Below are 13480 nucleotides of genomic sequence, written 5' to 3'. Positions count from 1 at the left end.
GGGTGGCCAGGTTAGCTCACGTGTGCCCTCCATGGTTCCCAAATGTTTAGAAAAAGAGTATATTTGTCCTCTAGTAGACAAGTGAGTTGTTCCATAATCATTACATTGTTAACCTTGTGTTTTACTATATTGAAAACAGGAGGCTTGTTTCCAGTTTCTGGCTATGGGTGCTGAAAGAATACAATATGTTTTAGTAGGGAGTCTGTGTTTCTATCTATGTGGTCTATAGGCTTGTTGACTATGCCCGTAACCTGGGTTATCAGGCTCTTAATTTTCCTCCAGCATGGAGTAACTTTGGGGCATGGCCACCAAATATGTTTAAATATGCTGACATGCCCGCAGTTTCGCCAGCACAGAGAGGATGAGTTAGGGGAAAATATATGAAGGCATGCTGTAATATAGTACCATTCGTGGAGGACCTTAATATTTTTTTCTCTGATGGCGTTCCCATTTCTATCGTCTCAGACCGTGGGTCCCAGTTCATCTCAAAATTCTGGCGAGCTTTCTCTCAAAGATTGGGTATCTCCCTCTTGTTCTCCTCTGGATATCATCCACAAACCAACGGGCAAACTGAAAGGATGAACCAAACTCTCAAACAGTACCTGAGGTGCTTCATTTCTGACTCACAGGATAACTGGGTGGATCTTCTACCATGGGCTAAATTTGCCATTAATTCCTTAAAGAACGAGTCTACTCAGGAGTCTCCTTTCTTTATCAACTGTGGCTTTCACCCCAGTTGTCTCCCTCTCTCACCTTCTCCTTCTGGTGTTCCGGCAGCCGACTCTCATATCACCAACTTGCAAGAATCCTGCAAAAAGATTCTCAAGTCCTTACGGTCTGCGGTGGCCTAGCAAAAGACCAAGACTGATCGTCACCGCCAAAAAGGTCCTTCGTTCAAACCTGGTGATCTGGTCTGGCTGTCGTCTAAAAATATTAGGCTCAAAACTCCTTCACCCAAAGTGTCTCCTAGATTCTTGGGACCATTCAAAATCCTAGAGAAGGTTAATCCTGTAGCCTATCGCCTCGAGCTTTACATTTCCCTCCTTAAGGAATTTGTGTCCAGCCCTCATTTCCCGGATCCCTCTCGGAGACCTAGTCCAGTGTCCACCCTGGGTCAACAGGAGTACGAGATACAGTCTCTCATCGACTCGCGTGTCTCCAAAAAAGGACTTCAATTCTTAGTACACTGGAAGGGCTACGGTCCTGAGGAACGCTCCTGGGTACCGGCACATCACGTGCATGCCCCAAGGTTGCTTTCCCAGTTTCACCAGAAATTTCCACTTAAGCCGTGGTTGGATCACTCGGAGATTGATCCTCAAGGGGGGGATACTGTGACGACTCAGGAGATTCCTTCCTCTCCTTGTCCCTCTCTCCCATCTCCTGTTACCCTTTCCACTCCTTCCCACTTCTCTCCTTCACCTTGTACCTCTCTCCCCTTGCCGCAGCGCGTTCCCCGCAGGTCTCGCACACTCACGCGCTCCCTTAGCCCCTGCTTTGATCCTCCCCGCTCCCTCTCCCCCGCGGTAGCTCCTTTACCTTCCCCTGTGGTGCCATCCATCCCGTTGCCTCCTCCTCGCGTGGTGCCCGCGGCACGGAGTTCCGCGCGCCTGGTGACGCATCCGGTGCGTGCACTCCCTCAGCCCACGGAGGACGCACGTACATGCTCCTCTCTGCCTTTGCTGGCCATCGCGCGGGCACAGGCCTCGCGCGCATTCCCCTCCTCTTGGCTCCGTCCCCCTCCTGCGGTCTTCTGCTCCGTGCGGGCCGCGCCTGTGTTGCAACCTGTGCGCGCGCATCCCCAGCTTACAGGGGGCGCGCGCACAGACTCTTCTTACCAGGTTCCCCCTGTCTCCGCCTCCATAGCTGTACAGGCCATTCCCCTGACTGCCCCTTCTGTCTCCTCCTCCTCTCCCCTCCCTGACCTATCTCTAGTTTCTCCCACTTCTCTCTCAACTCCTCCCCTCTCTGTCATTGGTGCACCGTCCTTTATAATCCCTGTCTGTCCACCTCTTCCTCGCTCTGCATAGTTCCTGTTTCCCTGTGTGTACCTGACCTATGCTGTGCTCCCTCTGTGCTCCTGTGATTACCTGCTCCTGTGTTACTTTGGATTTCCCTGGCTTTGACTCCTGCTTTACCCTGGACTACTCTGCTCTCTGGTACCCCTTTGAACCCTGCTCCGCATACGACTCCGCTGACCTCTGGCTTCCCAGGACCTTGCTTGCCCTCTGATGACTCTACCCTCTGGATCCCTGACCATTGGCAAACGGACACGACTATTCTCACGGACATTCCCCAAGCGTTGCAAGTATACCCTAACAACTCTTCCAACAGGCCCAGCAACGCTATACCACACTCCGGGCTTGCTCCCACTGCTGTGGGTGTGTGGTATCATACCGTTCCCACCTCAGTACTGGGGTCTAGCTTGGTCTGCGGGCATACAGGCGTGACAATGCCAAGGTGTTAGAACAGGAGGGGTACTGCAGTTATACTTGAGTACATCCATCCTGGGCTAACACAGGGCTATCCGGCCACCATTTGCCCAAACCCAGACTCTGTTGAAGAAAGATGAGTGATCGATGCAGCAGCCGCTCTGAATACTGGGACTCACCAGGTAAAACTTAAAAATCAGGCTTTATTGAAGTTACATTAAAATGAAGACACTCGGTACATACAAAAATAGAAGAACCTCCCACGCATTTCGGGCATGAACTGCCCTTTCTGAGATAAATAAAGCCTGATTTTTAAGTTTTACCTGGTGAGTCCCAGTATTCAGAGCGGCTGCTGCATCGATCACTCATCTTTCTTCTGCTACTTCGGATCGTTCCCGCGCCAGGGAGTGACGTCACTTACCTTGGACAGTGTGACACAAGGAGAGAGAGAGAGTGAGAGCTACGGAGGACGGCTTCATCGTGAGTACTTGCAACTCCAGGCTGATCCTTGTCATACTGCACTTTACACCATGGACATTGCTTTGTCTTAGTTCAGTAACAGTTTACTCTCCAATACTCTCTCCCTACTTACGCTCCTCTACCTCTACTATATTATTGGCATACGCCACTAGGTATATTGCCTTTGAGCTTTTCAGACGGTTTCCTCCTTTCCCAGACTCTGTTGAGCCTGGAGCCACGGGAGGCTCAGTATGCTAAGAGGCAGAGGTGCCAGGTTGGCGCATGCCCCTTAGCAGAATGAGAAAAGGTGCCCACCCGATTTTAACATACCGGTAAATCGGTGATTGGCTAGCAGGAGAATTCCCACACGCTTATGGGCTGTAGAGGTTTGTGGATGGAACACTGAAACCCATAAGAAGCCTTGCAGCCAATCAGGAGAAGAGATTCCAAGCACCAAACCATCAGCGGCAAATTCAAAGATGCTCTGTACTGAATAGACACGAGCCGGCTTCAGCGATTTTGACTCAGAAAAGTTTCTAAGTCCTGCTTTTTGAGAACGTAGCGGTCGCGACTGGCATTGTATGCCGAATTCAGTTCCAAGCTTTTCGTGAGTACCTCCCGGTCATTGGAAAGGGCTCCTACAGAGGTCCTTTTTGACAATTTCGTTTAAAGGAAGATTTTATTCGTTAGCCCCGTTCCCAGTAAGTGTGTTAACTGTGTAAATTTTGTTACATTGTGCGTATGTCTTTTCCTGAAATAAATTACAATTTATTTTACCTCCTTGCTTTGCTCAATCATATGATCCCGGTATAAAAAGGTGTTGATAAACCTGGTCTCCCGTGACAATGTATTAAATAAAATTATATTGAACAATATGGTGAGGATAAGTAATGCACGTAAAAAATATGATATAATAAAGACATATCATGCAATAACCAGCATGGTACCAGATGCAGGAACTTTCACAGGTGAGGACCGTCATCAGCTACTGGATGTAGTGGAGATGAAGTTCCTCTCTCCAGATGAGATGTCAGTCGATGGCATCCAAACTCAAGCCGTAGAATGGTGAAAGTCCCAAACAGAGTCTCTGGCAAGCCATGGAACAAATAATGTGCAGCAGAGAAACCTAGAGCCTTATCGGGTGAGCGCTCAGCTGGTATGTCGGAACACGGCAGCATCCGTGAGACAGAAGAGCAGCTGAGCACTGGGGCTCAAGGGGTTTGCAGAAAACAAATGCCGGTAAGGCGTTGAAGAGCCCCGTATGAGGAGTCACCTCCGCCTGAACGGAGCAACTAATCCTCCCTTAGTGGCTAGCAGTGTAACTCAGCTGTTTCGGCAGAGGGGAATCTCCGATGACGTCACTTCATGCGCTTTAAGACGCAAGGCAATACATGTCTATGGGAAACCCTTTAAACTCTGCATACATACAGCTCAATGCTACAAGGGGAAAAAACAACATACTATAGTAGCAGTCCATGGATGCTGCATTTTGAGTATCACATCACTACTTTATTATTTACAGGTCCACAGTACCACTACTTTTTTGTAATACACTTACTGTTCCACTTTCTATTTGAAAGGAAAATTTGATAATTTAGGAAAAATATCTCCCTTTTTGCTTCTGAAGCATAAATGTTATGTAAATCTTTCTAAAATATGGTCCAAATACCTTTTTTTCCCCAATGTTTAATACAGTCATACTTTTGTTTGTTAGGCACAGTACCACTACTTGTTTTAGGGATAGGGTGGAGATGGTACCATCCTTTTTTCTTTCTAGTTAAATTTTTTATGTGAGATGACGTGTCACCTCTCCTGTATATGCCTCTGAATCATTTGATGTAGATCTTCAAATCATGCGCCTTAGTCTGTGGACCAGAGTATTGTACTTGGTAGACTTGAGATTAACTAAATCACATATTCAGCTGCTGCCCATCACCCTCTTGCAAGGGAGGTGCAGTGTTTTGGTCTGCAATGCTGTGTTAATTCATCCATTATAGACAGGGTTAATAAGAGAAGTATTGTGTAGATAAAGTATAACATCTTTTTTTTTCCTTCTAGGGGAAATGAAGAGTATCCCAGAGACCAGGACCAGACAAGGAAAAATAGCTATCTGGACAAAATTCAGACCTTTCGTTTGCGTAAAAACCTAAACCAGCTGGACAGCATTCTCAAGGAAAAGGAATTATTGATTCAGAATGTCAGGTTTGCTAATATTCTCTGATATAATTTTTAGTTGCATGCATTCTGTTCTAAGCACCATAACCAATATTGAGACTAGTGAGCCAATAGAGAATCTGACAAATGTGGTATCAAAGCAACTAGGATGACCCCGTTACAAAACCAACATTGGATTTTGTATCTGTTTTCATTTTCTGACCAATACATTCTTTTCCTTCACTACCTTTTTGGATGGTAGCGATAAACTACGTTTGATAATGAATAATGGACACACATTTTCATATTTACCTTTTTGTTTCAGGGAAGAGCAGAGGGCATCCCGGCAACGGATCGAGGTGTTGGAACAACAGAAGTGTCTTGTAGAAATGGAAATCTTTGCAGAGCAAAAGACGGACAATGTGTAAGCAGAAAACAACACATAATCCTCAGATTACCATATGAATGTATCTGCAGCTGGAGGGCAATGTACTGTAGTGTTTAACAACACTCAGCAGGCTACTTCACAAGGGAAAGTGTTAGAGATCATTTATTCTACTGTGCCAGTTTTCCGATTCAAATTGTAAGAATGTATATTGTTTACCCACTGTTTGGAAAGGTCTGGTGTTGTAGCAGGTCAGTTAGCAGAAGACAGAGTTCAAGTAGATGTTTCATTGGTTTTCCCCTGTGCTGTAGCCATGGCACTTCACTGACAGGTAAACCTGGGAAATAAGCTTAGCCCTTCTATCACCTGGTATAGGTGATGCAAGGTCTCCCAAAGGTCTTTCAGTGTTACACATCTCTAGCTTGCAGTTTGCAAAGCACAGCTGCAACAACAGCATTTAGGTAAGAGCGCAAGCAAGAAATTCTGGAGGTAAGCGGCAACAAAGATTTCTGTTAAAACCTAGAAACAAGATTATTTTTTTTCCCTTTGACACTTTTTTATTAAGGTTTTAAAATGAAGGGGGGTACAGAAAGCATAAAGTGACGTGAGTGACGTAACTTACTTTTATAACTTAAACATTATACATTGAATTATAAATTACATCATTTAAAAAATGTATGGTCAGTGATTAAAGTAGTTGCTGAAGTAGTAAGTATAGTAAATATTGTTCAACCAGTAAATCCCACTGGCTGAGAATAGGGTAGTACATTTAATATACTATGTAGGCAGAGCCACTGGCAAAGAACCCCCAGACCATCTGCACTTTACTGGGCCTCGGTTCTAAAGAGTCAGCAACTCTCTACTATGGTTAATGGGAGTTTGTGCGGAGAGCCATGGTTCAAAGACTCTGTGGGATAATAAGAGGCAATGCAGCATTTTGTAGCTGATAAGATGTGGGTCACAAGTGTATGTTCAACCCTGTTTATAGTAGGGGGTGTTTGCTGACTAAGACTATAGCTGGGTCTGGGTGGATGGCTAGCTGAAGCAGTCGCCTGATAAGTTTAAACACTTGAGTCCATAGTGCCTTAGGGACAGACACTCCCACCATATATAAAAGAAGGTACCTGGTCTTCCGCGATTGTAGGAAGAATCGGGGCACAAACAAACTAGGTCTTGCATCACAAAACACACATATCTGAGGAGATAAAGCAGTACAGTTATTCCATAGTTATAACGTGGTATAGTAATATTTACATTGTCTTAGTTCCTTAATTAGCAAAATTGTTTGCAGAAATGTGTCTCATAAATAATATTTATGAGGATTTGTTGAAGATTCTGATACTTTGTAATGGATTGAAATATCACAACCTGTAATAATCATTATTAGAAGTTCTAAACTGCTAAATATTTCTGGAGCAGGTAACATTTTTAGGTATTAGAATCCCATTTAGAGCGCTCTATGCAGCAATACTGTATGTCGGACATCCACTACCGTTAACAATTATATCAAACGTATATTGCAAATATACAGGCCATTTTCTAACTGCAGTATATTGTTTTTGTTATCACTAATCACAAATATTAACTGCATCTTAACCACACTCAGGATTAAATATGTTAGAATGATCTTTTTGCTTTACAGCTTTAGATCTCGATATTAATGAGAGATGATGCCGTTTTACAATAGAAGGGATAATGGCAAATATATAATCTTTATTGTGTCCTTGTTTGATACAACAGTGCCGCTGTGTCCCGCTTGCAGGCTGTACATAAACGGCTGTGCACTGAGCTAGTCAATGAGCAGGACGTGGAGTCGAAAATAGCCGTCATGCTGGAAGATAACGAGTAAGTTAACCTGTTCACTACTGAAGGAGTATTAAAGAAATAGCTCTCCACCAGCAGAAGTCTGAAATGAAGGGCCAGATTTACTAAACGAAGCCAAGTCATATGGTGCTTTCTAGCTTAGCACCACTAAGGGGCAGATCCACAAAGCTCCGTTAGCCTATTTAACCTAACGGTAACAGAAATGAACATTAAGTTAATTATAACGCCTATGCACCAAGGCAAATAATGTGACGTTCACCCAGTGCTACTTCTTAAATAACATATGACTATTTTGTTTCTGTCTGGTAGTGCTGATGATATGCAGAAGAGGTTCTCCACCTAACATCACATATCCACTAAAGGCCATTCAGGTTAGCGCAGGGATTTAACCTGGCGTTAATTAGGTTATAGATACAGGGGGTGTTAGTTCCCTCCAGAAACTGAAATATTGGGGTTGTGGGGGGAGGGAGAAGGAGATGAAGGCTGGAAAGAAAGAGGAACTCAGAGGAACTTCCGTTACCTATTTAGGTAATGTCACATTATATGCCCTGATTTAACGAAGCTCTGTGGATCTGCCCCTTAGAAGATATTGCCAAGAGAGTCCTGTTCTGTACAAATATAAAACAAAATGTGTCCATCGGTGCTCAAAGGCAAAACAAATTGTGGTACTTATGGTATGCTTAGCAAACAGGTTTATTTATAGCTAAGCAGTCCATTGGTTATTTCCTATTCCGTCTCATATGGTCTGTGCCATACAAAACCCTCTGTAGCCCAGATGCACGAAGCTCTGTTAAATCAGGGCAAATAATGTGACGTTACCTAAATAGGTAACAGACTCTATTTCCCCCCTAGTTTAATGAGTATCCACTAAGCTAATGATGTGCAAAAATAGCGTCCATCAGCAAAAGCAGTATTGTAGCGAGAAATGCATGAACGGGTACGTTAATAGCACAGAGACGGGTGAAGCAATACAATGCACATTGGTAAAAATCTAACGTCCATTCCAATTAATGTGTGTGTTTCAACTGCGTAATCAAAACATAAAAAGAGGAAGAGTTTAATAAAAATGTTGTTGCTTGTGAATTGACATGGCCTATATTACATTTTGTTTGATCACTTTATTTTTCAGCCACGGTGCTTTAAAGCTGCAGTTCAGTCTTTTTTATTTTATTTCTTTTTTTACTTCAATAGTTCCATGTGGGCAATCTCTAATTACCTAAAGAACTGCATAGCTGCCGGTCAATTCGTTCTCCGTCTATTGATCGGCAAAGTTTGGCAACATCTTTAAATATGGGGAATGTAAATCGTTGCTATAGGAACAAGCATGCTTGTTAAAATAGAATACAAGAAAATTGGTCTTTCAAAGTTGTTTTTTTTTAAAACAGAAAATGCTAAAAGTATTTTTTCTTACTACATAACTGATTTATTACAAAAAAGCACACATGCAGGATAATGCCTGAACTGCAGCTTTAAGTGTTAGTGTGTGTGTGTATATGAATAAATGTTAAGTATTTGTGTCTCTTTGTAATTATTTCAATATATAGTTGTAATGTAATTGTACACACATAATTTAGTTAGTACACAATATGTAACATGTATAATTTTGAGTCTCTGACTTGGATCTCACTCGAATGCTGTGTTTGGTTCAATATACATGTTGAACATTCATTTGTTGTGATGGTATTTATTTGCCTTTATTGCTCATTGTAGTGGATATTTGGTATATATCTTGATCTGACAGCACTTTCCATTGAAATAGTTATAAGTACCAAACCAAAATAATATATTAGCGCACCACTTTTTTCATCCCTTTCTCATTATACCCTATTGACTGAAATATCGTTAGGCTAATCACTGTCTGGTTGTGATTAATGGCATATTTTGGTGTGACCTATTTATCCTAACGTTATTTCCCTGCGCTAACCTTAACCAAGTGTAACAGATCTGCGATGTTAGGCTTAGAGTTTTATTAGCATCTTATTTGCATATGCATTACCCTAACGTCCGTATAAAATGTATTGAGATGTTAGTTCAGTGGTTAACTAGGTTATCATAACGTTATACTCTTTAGTGCATATGTGTTAACTATACGTTAAATAGGCCAATGGAGCTTCGTGCATCTGGACCTTTGAGTTTATTTATATAAGGCATGGGTCTTTAAAAGAAGTGCCTCTAACTTAGACAATTTGAGCAAACTATGGAGGGCATTTACCTTCTGGGAAATAGTTTTCCTTAGTACACCTGGGTCTTATCCAATATCTACTAGATTTGTAAGTAACATATTTCTTGTTCTGCACGTAAAAGTTAAACTGTGTTACTAGATTCCATTGAAAAATCAACACATTTTTAAAAGATCGTATTCACTATTCCATTGGACAAATAAATCCAATGTCTTGAGCGGCAAAGGAATTTATTCCCTTTTATGGATACGTCAGGATGTAATCAAGTATCTTACTCTCTGTTACAAAGGTACGACCTATGGCAAATTGAGATTGAGCAGGGAAAATTTATCAGACTTCGCGAGAGGATTCAACAAGATGAAGAAGAGCTAGACAGACAGCGCAAAGACTTGGCAGACCAACGTCTTCAGAAGGAGGGGACTGCGCTAATTCATGTAGAGCACAGAAAACATATGGAGAACATGTAAGCCAAGTTATCACAAGTGTACTTAACTGACACCATTCATATTATGCATGCTACATGAGGAACTAAAACATATTTCTTCTCAACAACAGTAACAATCTATGCTGATAATTATACTGTATATATGACTATAATGCTGGAACACGGCCTTACAATTAGTTGCTGGCCTCTCATTACTGAACAGGCAGTGAACGTGTAGAAAAGATTCAGAGTTGTATACTGATATGTTATGTGTAATTGAGGCCAATAGGTTAATACATACAAGTGAATGGATAGATTTATGGTTTGTTAGGAAGATTAATTGAGAAATTAAGAAGAAAATAATTGAATGGGCTGTGGATATTTCAACTTCATAACCTCAACATAAATGAATACTTTATTTAGGTAATATTTAATCTTTTTTAACATGGCATTTTGTAAATGATCAGAATTGTGGATCCAACAGAAATGTGCAAATGACTGAACTCAGTCTTTGTATTTTTCTACGGTAGGAGAGATATGAAGGAGGTGAAGGAACAGGAGCGAAGGCATCGGAAAGCAGTGGAGGATGCACAGAAAAATCATGAAAAAGCTGTACAGTTCCTGAAGGAAACCATGACACGGTGAGTTTTATAACCATGCGTTGTGATCTTTACTTTGTCCTCTGTGGGACCTATTTAAATGTTGTGTGGTTGCAGTGAGGAGCATTTTGTGATTTCACAATGGACGTACTGTATAAGGGGCAACAAACCTATTGGCTTCAGAATGACATGAATGTGTATATACAACTGTGAACTATCTGTATAATCGTAAGAGGTATGCAGCTCAATTGTCCTAATCCCTTCAATGCCAGAGGGACTTGCTACACATCGGGGCCTATACATTAATCTCCAATAAATGCATTCCCATGTGGAATTGAATCTCACTTTATTCATTAAGCACTTGTCGCATGACCAAACAGTGAGGAAACGTTATTTTTTTTACACGTTTGGTTCCGGCTATGTAATTCTGTGCAGTATGCAAATGAGGCACACTTACAAAATTCCATATTAATGAGCTATTCAAGAAGCTGCTAGTTTGCAGATCACTAGGAAAATCACGGCCAGTAATCTTGTCTTCGTTCAGGTAGGCGTATTGGGGCTTGAGAAGAAGAGACGAATTTAGGGAAGTGTAACGATGTTCGACTCAAGCAGGAAGCGGACCCTCAGGGCTGAGGTAGGAAGGTGAAATAACCGACCTGAGCCGAGGGACAGAGTCCTGATAGAGTAGTACGTAGTAAGCCGAAGGTCTGGGCTGGCAACAGAGTTTCATAGTAAGTGTGGATGCAGAGGTCGAGGCAGGCTGAACTCAAGGATAGTCGAGATACTTGCAGTGGTCGGGGAGGGCTGAAGACAAGGATAGTCGAGGCACGTGAGCCGGATCTGGTAACGTGAAAGACAATAAGCATAAGCGTGCTGCATGAACACAGTAGGAAATTGGAACTTTGCTTGGCAACTTCCTGCTCACAGGCGGTCGTTTTTAAAGGAAGTTGCCAGGAGCAAAAATGGACCATCCAGCCACAGAGGGCGAGCAAGAGCAAAATCCCGAGCCGTAACGTGAAAACCCGGAAATGATTTTGCCAAACCTAATAGGAAGGGGCCCATTGACTGAGATACCTGGGAAATATGCAAATGTAAATGTAAAATATTTTCAAATTATTGCAATTAGCTGTTTTTCATGCATCTCCCCATGTGCAGTATAGGTTAATTCAGGGGTCCGCAAACTGGGAGACACGAGAATTTGTTTAGGAGGTGCGGGGGTAGCAGAGGTCCCGCACTCTTCCCCAAAGCATTTAAATTAAATGCCGGGGAGCGTGCGAGGCCTCTGTAATTCACTTAGGCCAAGTCCATAATGCAGGCACGCATGATGGAGTGCATGGCGTCGCGCGCGCCTGTTGCTTGACCGATCATTGGCCTATAAAATTTCTATGATGCGCACGACGGGGAGGTGAGTCGGAGACATGTCGTAGGCATGGCCGTTACATCATGGAGCTGGTTCGTCCTCATTGACTGAACCATCCACGTGACGTGGCTGTGATGCAGCTGTCGCTCGCCCACTGCGCCAAAACACAAAAATCTTGTCTTTTGGAAATACTGCCGCGCCGTCGAGATTCATCGCATGCACTATGGGTGGCCTCATAGGAGGAGCCGTCTCTTCTTCGTACCGTGCACGCCGTCACGTGCGCCTGCACTATGGACTTGGCCTTACCTTTTCTCCGGCTTCAAGCGACGCATCGCCATGGCAACGCAGCATCAAATGATGCCGCGGGATCATGTGACATCACTTCACATGACGCCGGATACCAAGTAGTGGGGGCGCGAGCACTGGGGCTGAGCAGACAGGGTGGCACAGGGCCAAAAGTTTGCACACCCCTGGGTTTATCTATTTGGAGCATATAAGAAAATGGTCCCTTTCTTATATTGGTCTTTCCTCCTCTGTCTCTCATCCCTCTTCTCCTCTTTCTCCTACGTTACGGAGGTGACATTTCTGAATGTCAGTTTCCAGATAGAATTGCAGCCAAGTGGGTGAAAAAAAATCCACGTAAATGAGATGTCAAACAGTGTAATTTTTATGCATAGATAATTTCTAATGAATACAATGAACACACCAGATTTTGTGGTGTAAAATTGCATGCCATTTTGGGACGATTTTGCATTGATAATATTGGAACAAAAGACCAAAATACCCAATGCTACATCGAATATGATAAACAAATATATAATTAAATGTTTGTCTTCTCACAAGTAAGGGTCATTTAGTAAACTCTTTGGCCAAAGCGTTATAAGCCTGCAGCCACGTCACGGCGTGACCACTATCCTAACACTACCTGCAGGCTTATAATACTTTGGCCAAAGTTTAACTAAATGACCCTTACTTATGAGAAGACAAAGAGTTAAGTATTTATCTAAATATTTTTTGTCATATTGGATGTAGCATTCGGTATTTTTGTCTTTTATTGTATACATTTGATCACACCCAGTAGCACCCCATTTGACACAAATATATATGATATGATGTGGTGGGTTTTGGGGTTAGAGCTTGCAGGGATTGTGTGTGTTTGTAAATTGACAGTATTGGAGTTTAATGAATAAGCCTCATTAAGATTTACACCAGCTGTGGCAGATGGGTGTAAAAAAATACTGGTAAAGGAGGGTGAAACTCGAGCAGTTTTTATTCAACAATTAAAACTGGTAACATTAAGGTCAATTCACGCTGCCCAAGTCCTTCTGCACCCAGAATTCATAGGCCACCACGTGACTTTGAGGGATTGGCCCTACCTAAGGACATGGGCCCTTGTGCCTTGTATCTGCTGTACCCACTACTGTAATCTAAATAAGCCATTTGTTTTTTTATTTGGGGTACTAACAGAGTTCGTGAGAAGGAAACAGAAAAAGAAATAAAGACGAGAGAGGAAATGGAGAAGAGGATGCAGGCGGTTATAACTCTGAAAAACAACATCTCTACAAACAGGGTACTGTTGATGAAAACAACTCTCATGTCACTAACTGATAACTACATACATACTGTAATTGCAACTGGGGGGTGGGAGGGGGGGGGGAGCACCCTG

The 13480-nt window shown here is 42.8% G+C and overlaps 2 protein-coding genes across 2 annotated transcripts in view; one reads left to right on the top strand and one right to left on the bottom strand.

Annotated features, from left to right (window-relative positions):
- The window catches only part of GABRD (gamma-aminobutyric acid type A receptor subunit delta), a 51187-nt gene extending 45584 nt beyond the window's left edge, over positions 1–5603 (bottom strand). Inside the window, exon 1 of the mRNA XM_075604842.1 lies at positions 5355–5603. The gene's annotated coding sequence lies outside the window, so the exon portion shown is untranslated. The remainder of the gene's footprint in view (positions 1–5354) is intronic.
- The window catches only part of CFAP74 (cilia and flagella associated protein 74), a 91010-nt gene that overhangs the window by 2091 nt on the left and 75439 nt on the right, over positions 1–13480 (top strand). The window contains exons 4-9 of the mRNA XM_075604840.1: positions 4947–5090; positions 5368–5466; positions 7168–7272; positions 9721–9894; positions 10386–10496; positions 13282–13384. Of these exons, the coding sequence (XP_075460955.1) occupies positions 4947–5090; positions 5368–5466; positions 7168–7272; positions 9721–9894; positions 10386–10496; positions 13282–13384 (736 nt within the window). The remainder of the gene's footprint in view (positions 1–4946; positions 5091–5367; positions 5467–7167; positions 7273–9720; positions 9895–10385; positions 10497–13281; positions 13385–13480) is intronic.

The sequence above is a fragment of the Ascaphus truei genome, chromosome 6, assembly GCF_040206685.1.
Source record: "Ascaphus truei isolate aAscTru1 chromosome 6, aAscTru1.hap1, whole genome shotgun sequence".
Classification (NCBI taxonomy): domain Eukaryota; kingdom Metazoa; phylum Chordata; class Amphibia; order Anura; family Ascaphidae; genus Ascaphus; species Ascaphus truei.
The sequence above is the reverse complement of the archived record's forward strand: the minus strand, read 5'-3'. Positions and strand labels throughout refer to the sequence as shown.